This window comes from Lepidochelys kempii, chromosome 11, assembly GCF_965140285.1.
Source record: "Lepidochelys kempii isolate rLepKem1 chromosome 11, rLepKem1.hap1, whole genome shotgun sequence".
NCBI lineage: Eukaryota > Metazoa > Chordata > Testudines > Cheloniidae > Lepidochelys > Lepidochelys kempii.
Genome location: NC_136390.1, coordinates 27,990,886 through 28,007,635, shown reverse-complemented (window position 1 = coordinate 28,007,635; position 16,750 = coordinate 27,990,886). Strand labels below are relative to the sequence as shown.

The following is a 16,750-nucleotide window of genomic DNA, read 5'->3' as shown; positions in this document are numbered from 1 at the left end:
TTAAAGACACAATCCCTAATACTGCCCCTAAAGTGTCAAATCTTGATGTCCTTACCCGAGGGTCTATTGTAGGTTTAGCCACAGCCCTGCATTAGACAGTGCTGATCACATAGCCCCAGTGAAAGTATCAGTAACTATAGGAAAACAATGCTTCCAAATGCTCCCCAGCACACAGAGGGACAGCCTGCAGGGGTGCAGTGTATGCTGTCCTGCATATCTGGCCAGCTCTGCTCTTAGGGAAAGGGCAGCCTGCTCCCTGAATGGGGCTCTTTGTGCTCTCACTTTTTGCATCCATGCAGGGCTCAGCCACAACCTGGCCCTCAATTTTCACACGCACTTTTCTCAGGCAAAGCTTTCACCTGAGTAAGGGCTGAGTTAAAATGGAGTGTAGTAGTCAGGGCTTGGATGAAATGTTTATGCAATGGGCCAGCATGTTAAAATACATGTGTTCTATTTGTATTGTTTTTACAAAGATGCAGGGGGAGTTTTGGAAAAACTATCTGTTTTCAATTTTAGAAACTGTACAAACTTGGATGGGAAGAAATGTTAAAGAAAGGCTATGACCTCACACCTGAAGCCATTTCAGTGAAAGCAGCCAAAGCTTCGAGGGACATTGCAAGTGATGTAAGTGACATTTTCAATTCGATCTGTGATGTATTTTATGCACTCAGTCACAGTCTAATAAACCTCATTGAGCCAGGTCCATCCCTGTGCTCCGAAGGTGTGCTGGCAGGGACAGAGAGCTAAGAGACCTTTTCCTCCCTGTGTAACCAGTGGGACAGAATCTCTTAGCATTGACGAGAGAGTAGGAGAGGGATTGCTCTCACATCATTGCACCATGACCCCAAGCTTGCTGTCTGCCTTCTATTTGGCATGGGATCAGCCTGCAGTACCCAGGGCTATCTGCTTTATGTTTTTAGAGCAGCAGCAAATTTTGACCCACTAACTCATCCCACCACCCTGAGTCAATCTACCATGCAGCTGCCCATGTAGAACAGGTCTCAGGGCAGACACATGCCCAGCACTGCTCCATATCCTAACCTCAGTGCAGCGCTTGTATATAAGGACAAATGTTTGCTAATTTTTAGGGAAACATTCTGGATAGTCAGGACCCTACATTTTCCAGTGCTCACTTTTGTCCCTTGAGACACTGGATTATGTTTCTGCCTGGGAGTACCAAGCAAGCAGTCTCTCCAGATTGTAGTTAGTTGGTAATTCGTGCAGTGGAGGAGACATTCTGAGAGAAGTGCAGCCTGCTCTTCCTACGGAGTCCAAAGGCTCAATTCCTTCAGCAGCAGAGGCATTCCTAAGACACTAACATCAAGCAAAGTTATGCACATACATCAAGGGAATATTAGACCCCTAAGTGTGAAACCATAATGATCTACTCAGCTTCTAGCATCCAAGAGAGCAAAAAGTTCAAGTTTGCTTGTGAGTCTAACTGCCAGCATACATGGCATCCTGGTGAATGTATCTGATAAGCTGTTATTTCCCCATTTTCTCATTCTTACCCTAATTTGAGTACCACAATCTTTATGATTTTAGTACAAGTATAAAGAAGGTTACCGCAAGCAGCTGGGACATCACATTGGATTCCGCAGCCTACAGGATGATCCCAAACTTGTGTTGTCTATGAATGTAGCCAAGATGCAGAGCGAGAGGGAGTACAAGAAAGATTTTGAGAAGTGGAAGACCAAGTTTAACATGCCTGTGGATATGTTGGGCTTCCTACTGGCTAAGAAATGCCAGTCGTTGGTTAGTGATGTAGACTACAGACGGATCCTACACCAGTGGACTAGTTTGTCAGACCAGACTAGCATCATCCAAGCTAAGAAAGTATATGAACTACAGAGTGATGTAAGTTTCCTTTTTACTTGATCTATTTCTTTTATATTTATGAAAGATATATTCATTATTGAAGGGAATCTGGTGTCCCTGTAGAGCAGAAATGACATTTCCTCTTGTAGTTCCAGCAATACAGATTATAGCTAAACAAGCTCTATTAATTACCAGTTAATCCTTTAATGCAGTTCATTGATGCAGACAAGAGAATGACATTCCCTGATTTCTTTGGTTCCTTAACAGAATGTATATAAGTCAGATCTTCAATGGCTTAAAGGCCTGGGGTGGATCCCATCTGGCTCTTTGGAGGCAGAAAAGAACAAGAAAGCTTCAGAAATCCTGAGTGAGAAGAAATACCGCCAGCCACCAGACACTGTTAAATTCACAAGTATCCCTGATGCCATGGACGTAGTTTTGGCAAAGTCTAATGCCAAAAATAGGAGTGATGTAAGTTTCTGAAGGCTGAACATTTAATTGAACAGATAAATGAACTTGTAATTTATTTCAAGCTCATATAATGTTAAAATTAATATAATTTGAGTCAACAGTGACTAATAGATCTTTAAAAAAGGAATTTTCCAATTGTTGGTCATAGCCGTCTGTTTAGCAAAATGTCAGATTTCTGTGATTTTGGGCCCATTTGGCATCTTGAGTTCAGCTGTCAAGAAGTCCCAAGTGTGATTCAGGAGATTATCGTGGCTGCTCTACAGAACTTGTTCAATGTTAAGCATAAATAATGTCTTTACCCATAGTTAGTCATGCTGTATATGGGACTGTTATAATGATGACTCTTTGGCCTTCCACATACAAAAGGGATGCAAAAATTGTATTTAAATAGAACTCTAAGTGATTAATGCATTATTTTCTTCAACTATCCATCCAGTACCATTTATATCTCCCACACTTTATACTTGTGTGACAGGTTTTTGTATTGCTGTTAAAGACATAAGGTGAAGCTGAATGAAATCTGCTATTTATACAAAGGTTCTATTAGACATACTGGTTTTGTTTGTTTCTCCTTCTAGAGACTTTACAGAGAAGCTTGGGACAAGGACAAGACTCACATTCACGTCATGCCTGACACTCCTGAAATCCTTTTGGCTAAAGCAAACTTAATCAATACAAGTGATGTAAGGTTGATTCCATGCTACACTGGGTGTTCCATGAGCTTATGATTTGAAAATTCACTTCATGAATGCAGTCTAAATTGCAGTAAAGTCCTTCAGAATTTATTCTGGAACTCTTGAATTCTTACAACCTTTAACATACCCATGGTCTTTTTCCGGTAAACTTGTTATGCGGAGGGAGCCAATATGGCAGCTATTAGATTACAAGAAAAATACCAACAAAGCATGCAGTATGAGGTTGCTATCTTTAGATATGTCCATTTCATCCCTATTGCTCAAATCAACATCTTAGATACCTCTCCAATAGAATGTAATTAATCTAGCAACCTGTTGTGGGAAAATGTCTAATTGTAGTGAGTTGAATTTTTAGAATTATAGAGTACCATTTTTTGTCAAATTCTCCTTTGTCCTGGAACATAAGAAAGAAATGCCAAAAAGATTTATCACTAGTATTCAAGAGGAGAGGTCATGATAGGTTGAAAACAGACACATGGGGGGGGTCACTGTTGACCTTCTCAGAAGTCCATGTCATTGTGGTCTGCAGCAATGTTTATTAATCAGATTACATATTTAAAGTAAATGACAGTATTGGTTGCAAATGAGTTGCAACCAAAAACTTTTATTTACCTCTCCACAGTCAATCTATTGCAGTTATGCAATAATTTCCACCCTTAGTGGAAAATATTCTGTAGCAAGAATAGCACACAAAACTTTTGACTAATTTCTAGCACCAAGAAAGCCACCTCAGAGACCTAGAAATGTGCTTTTTAATTTAAAAACATGATAGTTCGGCTAGCATGCATTGGCAATTGAAAATTAGTAGTAGCCAACTCCATTTGATAAATTCACCCTTGTTTTCTGCACAATGTGAAAAATAGGAATTCAGTTCTTGAATTATGGTGTAAAATACATAGCATTTCCTTTCTCTCCAAACATCAACATTGGAATACTTTTCTGCAAAGTGTGCTTGCAGTCATTATTGAAAACTTTTCTCAACAGAAACTCTACAAGTTAGGATATGAAGAACTGAAGAAGAAAGGCTATGAGCTTCCTCCTGATGCCATATCACTCAAGTCAGCAAAGGCATCCAGAGACATTTCCAGTGAAGTAAGAGTCTTACTAAACTAAAATAACAGATAGTGTGGTTAAGCCCTATGGGGCTGAATCAGTGCTGATTGAAATCAATGGGAGTCTTTCTATTGGTGTCAGTGGGATTAGGTCTTTCTGTCTTTCAAAAAAAAAAAGAAGGCATACACTGGATGTTTCAATACAAGGCTAGTCATCCAACATACATTGTGTTTGTTTTTTTTCAGTCTGCTACTATATATATCACTTAAACCCAGTTTATTATTGAAATTTTGTGGGTAACATTGACATTTTATTTCATTTGAAAATTGACATAATCCATCAGTGACTTAGACTGTGCTGTGGAGTTGCATGTAATTGTTTGAAGATGAATGTTACTCACTGAAATAGAGTTTGAATTCAGATTTAATATTTCATATCAAACCTGGAATTAACCATTACATGGACTGTTATTTGCTAAGTATAACCTGGATCCCACAAACCCGTACGTGAATAGTCCCAATGAAGCACACTAAGTGCAGTGGAATTCACCACATAAATTGGGACTACACAGATGAGGAAGGGTTTACAAAAGCTGTGAACCCTATCCTATGAAATTATAAGAGCTATATCTTGCACTATAGTGGGGTTAAGGATACTCAGCTATTTATAGGAATCAATCATCACCTCATAGGATTGGGTTCTTAGTATGTTATAATAACTAAGGAGTTTCACCAACAGTTTTTACAAAGGTAGCATTTCTAGGTTGAATCTGAAAAAGCATCAATTATTCTTTTCTTTCTTTCCAACAGTACAAATACAAAGAAGGGTATCGCAAGCAGCTTGGCCACCATGTGGGAGCCCGCAACATCCAGGATGATCCGAAGATGGTGTGGTCTATGCATGTAGCCAAGATCCAGAGTGACAAGGAGTATAAGAAAGATTTTGAGAAATGGAAGACCAAGTATAATACTCCCGTAGATATGCTGGGAGTTGTACTTGCCAAGAAGTGTCAGGAACTAGTCAGTGACATTGATTATAGACATCCTCTGCACCAGTGGACATGTCTGCCAGACCAGAACAATGTTGTACATGCCAGGAAAACTTATGACCTTCAGAGTGATGTAAGTCCTACTTTTACCAGCTTTGTGTAACCTGAAGTGTTTTATTAAGTATATTTTTGCTCCAATGTCAAAAAACATATTTAAGGGCTATATTTCTGGACTCTTTTGTCCTGCAAAGACCTTTTATGTACTGGGTTGGTGAGTATTTTCAGACCAGTGACAACAGAAGTGAACTCTTCTACAGGTTAGTAAGCTCACAATTAGCAGCAGGCAGCTTTCTATTTGTATACTTACTAAGTACTGATCTCTTCTTGAGCAATTTGGAGTTAAGTTTTTTGCAGGGGATTTGAACTCACCATGGAGCAGAGTGAGGGCAAGACCATCTGAATTTCATAACTGTAAATAATTACTATTTTGGCTGTCTAAGTGACATGTCAAGAGCTCAAGTGGCTGGGAAGTGCAACCTCAACTGTGACATTTTGCAGAGGAAGAGATGGCTGTAATTTCTGAAATGCACTTTGAATGTCTAGGCAGTCTTCCTTATAGTTGTAGCTGAATCTCCATCCTGACAGAAACAGAATTTCCAGCAGCTGGAGTAAAATTTCTGGGGAGTAACTTGTATAGGCAGAATTGACCCTTGGTTTCAGAGACTGTTAGGGCATGTCTACATTGTAACGTAAACCCAGAGTTGTACAGCTCGAGTTAGCAGACCTTGGGTTTCTTGATTTAGGGCTTGAAAACTTACAATCATTTGTATCCCCAGATTAGGAATTTTTAAAGTCTGGGTACCAACCTGGTGTTCTAGCATCTATGCTGTGGTGTGGAGGCCCCAGTCCAGCCACTCATATCCAAGACTTCCTAGTGCCCTTCAAAAATATGCTCTCCAACCCTTTGTTTGTGGTGCACTGTGGGAAAACTTGACTGTCCACCAAAGTTGACTGTCCTGAGAACAAAGAAATGTGGCCCATGGGATTGTGGGATACTTTTGGTGGACTCCCAGAGCACAAGTCTACAATGTGAAGCAATAGGGATGGACCTGTGGGTCCAGGCTTGACTCAGGCTTGGAACCTCCACTCCCTTGGGGTCCTGGGACCTGGGTCCGAGTCCTCATTTAGTGCAATTTATGTGTAGACCAGATCGGTGGCGGGGGAGGATTGAGCCTGAGTTTGAACCCTGAGCTTACACTGCAGCACAGATATACCCTCAGTGTTGAACTAGCCCTGTCAGAGGACTGTGAGGTGATAACCTCTGTTATCATATGATATTGATTAAACATTGAGGCTCTCTTTAAGTGGTGCTGCTTTGCATTGAAGAAAAATGTTCATGTTGTCTAAATAAATAAAATAATGAACTGTCTTGTCTTCCTCTGTAATTTCAGATTTTATATAAATCAGATCTTCAGTGGATGAAAGGCGTTGGCTGGTCCCCAGCTGGTTCTCTGGATGATGAGAAGAATAAGAGAGCAACCCAGATCCTGAGTGACCATACCTATCGGCAACACCCAGACACGATCAAATTTAATAGCCTGCTTGATTCTCTACCAATGGTTCTGGCAAAGCACAATTCTGAAATTATGAACCACGTGAGTTTTCTATTTGTTTGCAATTAGAATTAAAATGATATTTTTCTGGATGCTCAAGATTTGCTTTTCGGTTTCTAAGGAAAATAAAGAAGTTTGCATAACAATATTATAGCCTTTTCATTGAATGTCAGGGATTTATTTCCATTATAAGTGACTACTTTTGTTTTGTATTTTGAGTTTCTAGCACATAGTTAAGGTATATTTTAAAAATATATATTTAATAGTTACTTATGTTTAAGATCAGAAACATGAAAAAGTTGTTTAATAAGATATTGGCTTTATGTTTTTACATGTTGGTTTATGTTGTTACAAAATAATTCATGTAAAGAGCTAGGCTGTGTATTTCCTTTTCAAGGAGGGGTGCAATTATTTATTATGATTGTGCAGAAAATTGGCCAGTTATACCTAGCAAAGATATTCATATAAATGTCAGGTGATTTGTTACCCAGAAAGTTTCAAGATTCAATAGATCTTTGCTAATTTGCATTTCTTTATCTTCTCAAAAGGTAGTATCCATACCCTTACTTCCAATCTCTCTGATCAAATGGCAGAGTTTATAGTGAATTGCCATATTTAAAAGACTTAATCATAATTCCAAAATACCTAACAGGTTATTTGTCAGCAAATCATGAAGTATTAAATAACTGAAGCTGAACTGTCATTGTCAAATATATAGGCAAAAATGCATTTGGTTATGTGTAATGCTTGCTTTATTTATTGTGATTCACACTATATTAGTCACTCTGGGTGAAATCTTGCCCAATTGAAGTCAATGGCAAAATTCCCATTTGACTTAAACAGAGCCAGGATTTCACCACTTGAGTATTATGTCATGCAAAAGTCTCACTGAAATCACTGAGCAGACTTGTGGAGTGAGTCTCTAGGTCAGTGCAAACAAGAGAATTTCTGTTGTTATTTTTAGTTTTAGTTACAGTTGTTCTGGATTGCATGAAACTCTTAGGATTCTTGATCTTGATCACGCTTATTCAGTGAGAATTATATCTGACCTGAATAGTGACTGAGGTCTTCATGATTCCAACATCTTATTACATTTGTTGTTTGCTTTTCAGCGCTCATATACAGAAGCTTGGAATAAAGATAAAACTAGTATCCACATGATGCCAGATACCCCTGATATTTTACTGGCACAGCAGAACAAATTGAATTACAGTGAGGTAGGTGATGCCTTGCTTAAAAATTAAAAGGCAGCATGTGAGAATATTTAGATAAAGAAAAGAAAGTGCATTATTTCTGAAATGTAATAAATATTTTTTATTTTTTTTTAGAATCTGTACAGACTTGCAATGGAAGAGGACAAGAAGAAAGGCTATGACCTACGGGTAGATGCCATTCCAATCAGGGCAGCTAAAGCCTCCCGAGATATTGCAAGTGAGGTAAGTAAACTTGGACCCTTCTCCTCTCAGCTTCAGATGTCTCAACATCATAATGAACAGTTAAGGGCATTCTTCATCAACACAATCATATATCCAGTAACACACTTTCCAAACAATAAATAGGAGTGCAACTGGTATAAAATCTTTCCTACAGTTCCTGTAGGTCTGTCCTTACTTTACCTGTGGCGAGGTTCCACTCCCAGTATCTGTTGTCTATTTGAGGATCTCTGTTTGATGGTTTGAAGGATGTGACAAATGAAGTTATCCTGTCCAGTTTTGATTCTAACTAATGTCTCTTATTTAATAATAATTGCTAGTCAATATTTTTAGCTGAAGTAATCTCTTTGTTGTCGTGAAACCTTCCAGTACTGCCTGTCAGACCTTTTCCAGTAACAAATCCACTTAATTGAAACTGGCTTTTGGAAAAAAGTGTGTTTCACCTTGTTAACTAGCTGACTTATGTAAGAGCATTAAACAAATTGGACTGCATTTTAGGCTAAACGCTAGTTGAGAAATTGGTATGGCCATGACCACGTACAATGGCTTATCCAGTGACAGGGAAAAGTTTTTCCTCTTAGAGACTGTCAAGCTAAACTAATATTGTCTTATGTTGAAGGTATATGTAATATTTTGATACTTAGTAACCAAATTTAGTACTAGTTTAACAATGTTTTCCAATAAATTCACTAGGCGTGTTTGTTTTTTATCTGTTGGATTTTAATTTTCTTGTTGTTTCTGTAAAATTGCCAATAAAGCGTTTTGTGTTTAAGAACATCTTAACAAGGTTGAGGCCGTTATGTGAGGAAGTAACTGATGGGCACCTCATAGAGAGAATCTGAATTCTGACCTCAGGGGAGCCAGACCAAGGAATTAGAAATAACTTTGATACAAATGTCTCAGGCAGAGGAAACTGTAGTTTTCCTCTCCAAACACTCCAAGGACCTAGTTCAAAGACATCTTATTACTTACATGTTTAAGGAAGTCTTGTGTCTAAACTTCTTTTTAAGTGCAGGGAGCCCTATGAGTGCTTTAGCACTCAGATACCACACTCTATGAAGAGAACACTTCTTCACATAAAAGCCTCCATACTCTGAGCTCATGATGCAGTCCTCCAGAGAATTGCTATAGGATGTTTTCTTAGCCCCCACTCCCCAATCTTACTTATTGAACTTTTTTTTTTCCTACAGTACAAATACAAAGCAGGGTATCGCAAACAGCTGGGCCACCATGTGGGAGCCCGCAACATCCAGGATGATCCGAAGATGGTGTGGTCTATGCATGTAGCCAAGATCCAGAGTGACAGAGAGTATAAGAAAGATTTTGAGAAATGGAAGACCAAGTATAATACTCCCGTAGATATGCTGGGAATTGTACTTGCCAAGAAGTGTCAGGAACTGGTTAGTGAAGTTGATTATAGACATCCTCTGCACCAGTGGACATGTCTGCCAGACCAGAATGATGTTGTACATGCCAGGAAAACTTACGATCTTCAGAGTGATGTAAGTCCTACTTTTACTAGCTTTGTGAAAACTGAAGTGTTTTATTAAATATGCTTTTCCTGCAATGTCAAAAAACATATTGAAGGGCTGCAATTCTGGACTCTTTTATCCCGCAAGGACCTTTGCTGCTGCATACTGGATTGATGGGTTGTCTCAATTTTAGATCAATTGCACGTGTATTCCCCCTCCAAGGTCCAGCAAGGGGGCAGCCACTTTAGACTTCTGGGTCCCAGCCATCACCCCTCTGGGATGGAAATCTGCATCTCAGTCACCACTCACTAGGCCTCTCTGCCTACTAGTGGCAGGGGCAAACACCACCAATTTGGTTTACTTAAGGTATCCTCTCTGCACCTATGCACATTATACATCATTTGAAAGTGTATTATGTGACCTTTAAGATGAGGAATGATGTGGGGCTATCAAGTGGTGCCATTACCATAGAAACTGGGATAAACAGTGACACCATCAACAGGTTAAAATAGCTACTCTGAAATATTTGCTTTTGTTTGTTATTTTAACTCTGTGCATTATTTCAAGACAAAATTGAATTTCTCTGTGACTTCAAAGTATCACAACAACAACCTAAAGGATAAACATCTATTAATAATTTTTTACAGGTGTAATGTAATTGTGATGGTGACATTTCTAATCAAAATCATTATCATCATCCTCTTGTTCATAATTATCGTCTCTGTTGAGAGTATGTGGGTTATCATGGTCTTCATTGCCTCGACATGTACACAGTTCTGTGCAGGGCAGATTATTCTGATTACAGACACTTCTGATTGTGCAGTGACCCCTACTGGCATATGTACAGAGAAGGTCTTGTAAAAGCTCAGATGCCATTGGGCCCTTGAACCATACAGGAAGTAGTTGATCATCCATATTTTTCCATCCATGATGCAATGGCAATGCAATATCTGGTCTATCTGTGTGCACATTTATCTAAATCTTTAACATGCTCTTCAAAACTGTCCTTCTAAGGTGGGAGTTTGGTCAGTGACTTGTCCTTTTCAATGGTTAGATTGAGGTGCAAAACAATTCAGGTCTCTGTGGGTGTCAAGGTTCCTTCCCCACTCTGAACTCTAGGGTACAGATGTGGGGACCAGCATAAAAACCTCATAAGCTTACTTTTACCAGCTTAGGTTAAAACTTCCCCAAGGTACAAACTATTTTACCCTTTGCCCTTGGACTTACACTGCCACCACCAAACGTTTATCTGGGTTTATTTTATTAGGAAAGCGTTGTTTGGAAATGTCTTTCCCTGCAAAATCCTCCCAACCCTTCCACCCCACTTCTTGGGGAACGTTTGGTAAAAATACTCACCAATTTGCATAGGTGACCACAGACCCAAACCCTTGGATCTTAAGAACAATGAAAAAAGCATTCAGGTCTTACAAGAAGAATTTTAATAGAAGAAACAGTAAAAAAGAAGTAACAATAAAAAGAATCACCTCTGTAAAATCAGGATGGTAAATACCTTACAGGGTAATTAGATTCAAAACATAGATAATCCGTCTAGGCAAAACCTTAAGTTACAAAAAGACACACAGACAGGAATATCCATTCTATTCAGCACAACTTAATTTCTCAGCCATTTAAAGAAATCATAATCTAACGCATATCTAGCTAGATTACTTACTAAGTTCTAAGACTCCATTCCTGTTCTGTCCCCGGCAAAAACATCACACAGACAGACCCTTTGTTTTTCCCTCCCCCCAGCTTTTGAAAGTATCTTGTCTCCTTACTGGTCATTTTGGTCAGGTGCCAGCAAGGTTATCCTAGCTTCTTAACCCTTTACAGGTGAGAGGATTTTTCCTCTGGCCAGGAGGGATTTTAAAGGGGTTTACCCTTCCCTTTATATCTATGACAGTGGGTCTCCTTTTCTTACTTGCTCTAGTCATACAGCACCACTACCAACTTCCTGGCTGCAGAAATTATGGCTTGTCCATCATTTTCTCACAATTTGGCAAGATCTCTGAAGCAGTAAGCTCCCTTACTAAACATCTGTATCAGTGATCTAATTACTATGGTTCCTTTGACATTAAGAGACCCAAAAGCCATATTGGTTCCTACTTCAGGAAGTGTTGCCTTTCTTATTAACAAGAGAACCAACAAAGACTCTGACAGACTCAAACTTCTTTACTCCCAACGCCAAGTGAGTGGACAGATGGCACCAGGTTCCTCAGAACGGGTTTGAGCATTTCTTTACTCATTCAGTTCCTAATTGTCTGGTGGTAACAGCTGCTAATGAGCTGTCTTGTCAAACCTACATTTACACTCCAGCTACGAAAAGGAAGCAATTCAGGCCACAGCATTATTCTAGACCCTTTTCCCAACAGAGACCACAATATTCCACTAAGAAGAGATCAAACTTCCTAGACATCACTAGCCATATTCTACTGTGGTGGAACATTCTTACCAGACGTCTGTGACCTCAAAGCAGTTGCTTTGACTTTTTGATCAAGGTCAGCATACTGATGATATCTCCTCCCTTCGAGTCACACCTATCCCTTTTTTTTTTTACTGTGCTTGGGAAAACATCATGTCAGACAAGTTGCTACTCAGCATGGTAAAGAAGGGATATGTTATCCTGTTCCTTTCCATTCCTTTTCCCAAACCACCTTCCCTGTCCCTTTTCAGGGACTCCTCTCGTGACACCGTGTTCCTTCAAGAGCGGTGGTCTTTTCTAGAATTGGGAGCAACAGAGAAAGTACCTTACCAGAGGAAAAAGCTTCTATTTCCAGTACTTCCCAGTCTCAAAAAACCCTGTGGTCCTCCATCTCGTTCTAGACTGAAGAAAGCGGGAACTATTTAATCAAAAACGTCAGGTTCAGGAGGGTCACCCTTACTTCTATTATCCCTTCCCTGGAGACTGGTATGGTGCCTTACAAGATGCATACATCCATGTGGCAATACATCTCTCCCACAGCAAGTACCTTTGATTTGTGGGAGGCACCAACCACTACCAATACACGGTGATCCTTTTCAGTTTGTCATCAGCCCTGAGGGTCTTCACCAAATGCATGTCAGCAGTAACAGCCATCTCTATCATTTGGGCATTCAAATATTTCCTTGCCTGGATGATTAGCCAATCCAGGCAGCATCAAGCATATGGCTCCTAATCATCAGACAAGTATTCTCTCATCTAGATCTGAAATTAATTGGGAGAAATCTCAGTTACAACCCAGTAACTGCATAACTTTTTTATAGGAGCAGAGCTTAATGCCGGAACAGCCATAGCTTATCTGTCAAGGGAGAAGCACCAATCTATAGCCACCCTTTCCAATGCCCTCAGCTTCAGCCCAATGACAACAGTGCATAGCAGCCTTCTGTTCCTGGGTCTCATAAATGTACATAATTCTGCATGCCAGACTTCACCTTTGCTATCTGCAAGCTTGGCTTCATTCGGTATATCATCCTTCCACGCACCATCCGAACATGCAGATTTGCATACATGCTCGAGTGCTTTACTTTATGTGTGGGTAAGTGGGCCTGAGGAATGTGTGCAATAGGTTTCTGTTTTTCTCTTTGAACAGACCATGACTTTGGTTACAAGCCTCCACCAAAGGATGAGGGAGACATAGAATCGTAGGACTGGAAGGGACCTCGAGAGGTCATCTAGTCCAGTCCTCTGTGCTCATGGCAGGACTAGAATTATCTAGGCCAGACCTGACAGGTGTTTGTTTAACCTGCTGTTAAAAATCTCCAATTGTGGAGATTCTACAACCTCCCTAGGCAATTTATTCCAGTGCTTAGCCACCCTGATCCTAGTTTTTCCTAATGTCCAACCTAAACTGCCCTTGCTACAATGTAAGCCCATTGCTTCTTATCCTGTCCTCAGAGTTTAAGGAGAACAATTTTTCTCCCTCCTCCTTGTAACAACCTTTTATGTACTTGAAAACTGTTGCCATCTCGGTCTTCTCTTCTCCAGACTAAACAAATGCCTTGTTTTCAATCTTCCCTCATAGGTCATGTTTTCTTGACCTTTAATCACTTTTGTTGCTCTTCTCTGGACTTTCTCTAATATGTCCATATCTTGGTCAACCTCAGACACAAGACCTTTGTTCTGCTTCAGCTTTGTGAGCACTCTCAGAAGGAGAAGAGATGGAGAGAATGCTTACCAGAACTGACCGGATCAGGGAAGAAGAAAATGTGATGAAACATGGTCTGTGGCCGGCCCTGGAGAAAAACCTGGTCAACTCAGGAGGTTTCCCTCGATATAAGTGTATTAGAACTCTAAGCTATTTGTTGGGCCTGTGAGATATTTATTCCCTCCATCCAAAACCAGGTGGTGGAAGTTCTCACAGACAACACTACAAGGAAGTGCAAGATTGTCTGAACCGTGACAGGAGGCTTCCTCCTTTGGAATCTGTGTATTCATCACAATGTTTCCCGGAAGGCTTTTCACCTTGCAGGAGTGAGAAATACACTCCTAGTAGACTCCTTTAGCTGGGTTTACACAAAGCATCACATGCAGTCAATCAGGAAAGACATTCTCCTCCAAGTTTTTTGCTGGTAGGGTACGCAGTAATAGACTTGTTCATGGCCGACCTCAACAACAAGTGCATGAGGTTTTTCTTCAGGGCTGGCCACAGATTGTGTTCCATCACAGATACTTTTCTTCTTCCCTGGTCCAGTCAGTTCCTATATGCGTTCCCTCCAGCTCTTTTTCTTCTGAGAGTGCTCATGAAGCTCAAGCAGAACAAATATTATTAATCAACATTGTACAGACATGGCCAAGACAATTTTGGTTCATGGATCTACATCACCTGTTGATCAGTTTATCGACAATTCTACCAATAAGTACTGAACTTCTGTCACAGAAGCAGGGCAGATCTCTTCATCCAAATCTCAAATCTCTCCACCTTACTGTGTGGATCATCTCTAGTTGAATACTCATAAGAAAACCTGCTTCTGAGAGATGTGGGCCATTTTGGTGAGCAGCAGAAAGGAATCCACTGGAGCCAAATACACAGTAGAAGTAGATTACAAAGTAGAAAATACAAAGTAGAAGAGATTTTTCTATTTGGGCACAACCCTGCAGTACCCTCAGACTGAGGTTATGCATGTGGTGGGGTATCTCCTGCATCTGAAATCATCAGGCCCCTCAAATAATTCTGTGGGAGTTCATCTGCTTTTTACTTCGGCAATACACCTGCCAATAGACAGGTTTTCCATTTTCTCTCATCCTCTTGTTTCTTGATTTTTAAAAGGCCTAACCAACTCTTAACCTCCTGTGTCAGTTCCAGTACACAGCAGCAACATGGTCATTTGTACATACCTTTTCTACTCATTACGCCATCATACAAGGCTCTCATGACAATGCTAATTTGGTAAGTTGCTGCTACTGTTTCTGTTTAGATGATCAGAAGTCCCTTTACCTGTAAGGGAACTGCTGTTGAGTCACCTACCTGGAATGTATATGTGTCCAATCACTCGAAGGCATTTATTCACCTTGCAGTAACTGTTGTTCTTTGAGACGTATTGTGCACATAGATATTCCACAGCTCTCCTGCCTTCCCTGTTACTTGGGTCATGCTTACAGTAGTGTGAAGGAATGGAGAGGGAGACAGTGCACATGAGAACATGGTCACATGCATGGCCTTGTGGTACTGCTGTTAAAAGTCTTTGACTTGAGTGCACTGGGAGCATGTATACCTACTGTGGAATGTATGTGTGCACAACACATCTCAAAAAACAACAGTTACTGCAAGGTGACTAACCAATTTTTTTCCTTGCATCCAGCCTTCAATCCAACACAGTCCTTCTGCAGTTTTGACACCGTTACTGTTCTCATATCTGTCAAAGACTTCAATTACAGAATTAGCTGTGTCAGATCCATTTAGAACCTGCTCATATTCTTAGAAGCCAATTTATCAAATATGTGGTGTTTGTCTCCAGATATCATTTGTATAACAGCCATGGCATCTCTGATGTACACTGTGGTTTCCTTGTTGCACACTCTTAGCTCATGGTTCTTTTAGCTTGAGCTTCCAGCTGTTGCCCTAATTTAGCTTTATCTGTTCTTCTCATTGTTCCATCAACATGGTAGAAGGAGATAGGCACAGATCATTTTTGGTGACTAAGATCAGTTGCCTTTGAAATGTCTTCTCTGCATCTTGCTGAGGACAAGACTTTGGAAAAGAACTTTTGAACTGATAGCTGCTGCAGTTGTCCCTCCCTTGCCAGGCTTAAATTTGGTCCTCTACACACCATGTCAGCAAATCTTTTGGTGCTAGATTTCCTGACTGGGCTGCAAAAGCTATGTGTGCCATCGGAATCAAGAGCATTTGCCCCAGATCTCTCCATTTCTTCTTTGCTAACATGTGCGCTTTTCACCAGAGACTGTTGGACATTCGATGTTACATGCAATTGAGTAGATATGTTGATAAGTACCTCTGGATGTGATTCACGGTCAAATGGATTTGTCATATTGTTGAAGACACGTGTTGGTAAGAGCTGTAACATGCTCTTCATCCCCCTTCAGTGCAGAGGCAAGGACTTATTAGTGGAGTTTGTCTTCACTACTTCTTGCTAGAATGCTTCTTTCTGTAATAGCGTTTCCACATTGTTAATATGAATGTGTGTATTGTCATCCATAACACTAATACTGACCTGTGCGTAAGTGTCACTGAATTAAAAAGTTATTTTCTAGACCATTTCAAAGGCTAGTACTGCATACATAGACAGTTACACATGAAAAGCTTCTACCAGGCAGACTAGATGCTACGCTGTATGTACAAAACCTTACAGATGACAAGGAATTAGGAATTCATGTAAATTTATATCGACCCATTATCCAGTACAAACTGTGGGCACAAAATCTACTGCTACTGGTGTACAGCCTTCTGTGTGCGACTGATCTGGTCAGCCAATTTCAATTGGAAATATATGAAACTATTATAATCACCTGTGAGATGCTTTGACAATTAAGAATATGCAGTGTGAACACATTTCATGTTAGTGTGTTGCAAAATATTGATATTTGCCATTTTGGTCACATGCTACATGTCTTCACCATTTCTTTTTAAAAAATACTTGTCTGTGCAAAACTAATAGAAAAATCTTTTAATACATTATCATTTGGTAGCTCTGACCAACAAGCACCACATTAAGGTGTTTAAATCAATCAGTAAAAATGTGGTCCTAGTCAGTTTGCAGTGTGTCTGGAACT

General features: G+C 40.0%; 1 protein-coding gene across 1 annotated transcript in view; it reads left to right on the top strand.

Moving 5' to 3' along the window:
* The window catches only part of NEB (nebulin), a 194,842-nt gene that overhangs the window by 61,059 nt on the left and 117,033 nt on the right, over positions 1–16,750 (top strand). The window contains exons 43-52 of the mRNA XM_073306879.2: positions 517–624; positions 1,546–1,857; positions 2,086–2,289; positions 2,868–2,972; positions 3,969–4,076; positions 4,847–5,158; positions 6,477–6,680; positions 7,751–7,855; positions 7,967–8,074; positions 9,262–9,573. Coding sequence (XP_073162980.2) covers positions 517–624; positions 1,546–1,857; positions 2,086–2,289; positions 2,868–2,972; positions 3,969–4,076; positions 4,847–5,158; positions 6,477–6,680; positions 7,751–7,855; positions 7,967–8,074; positions 9,262–9,573 — 1,878 coding nt within the window. The remainder of the gene's footprint in view (positions 1–516; positions 625–1,545; positions 1,858–2,085; positions 2,290–2,867; positions 2,973–3,968; positions 4,077–4,846; positions 5,159–6,476; positions 6,681–7,750; positions 7,856–7,966; positions 8,075–9,261; positions 9,574–16,750) is intronic.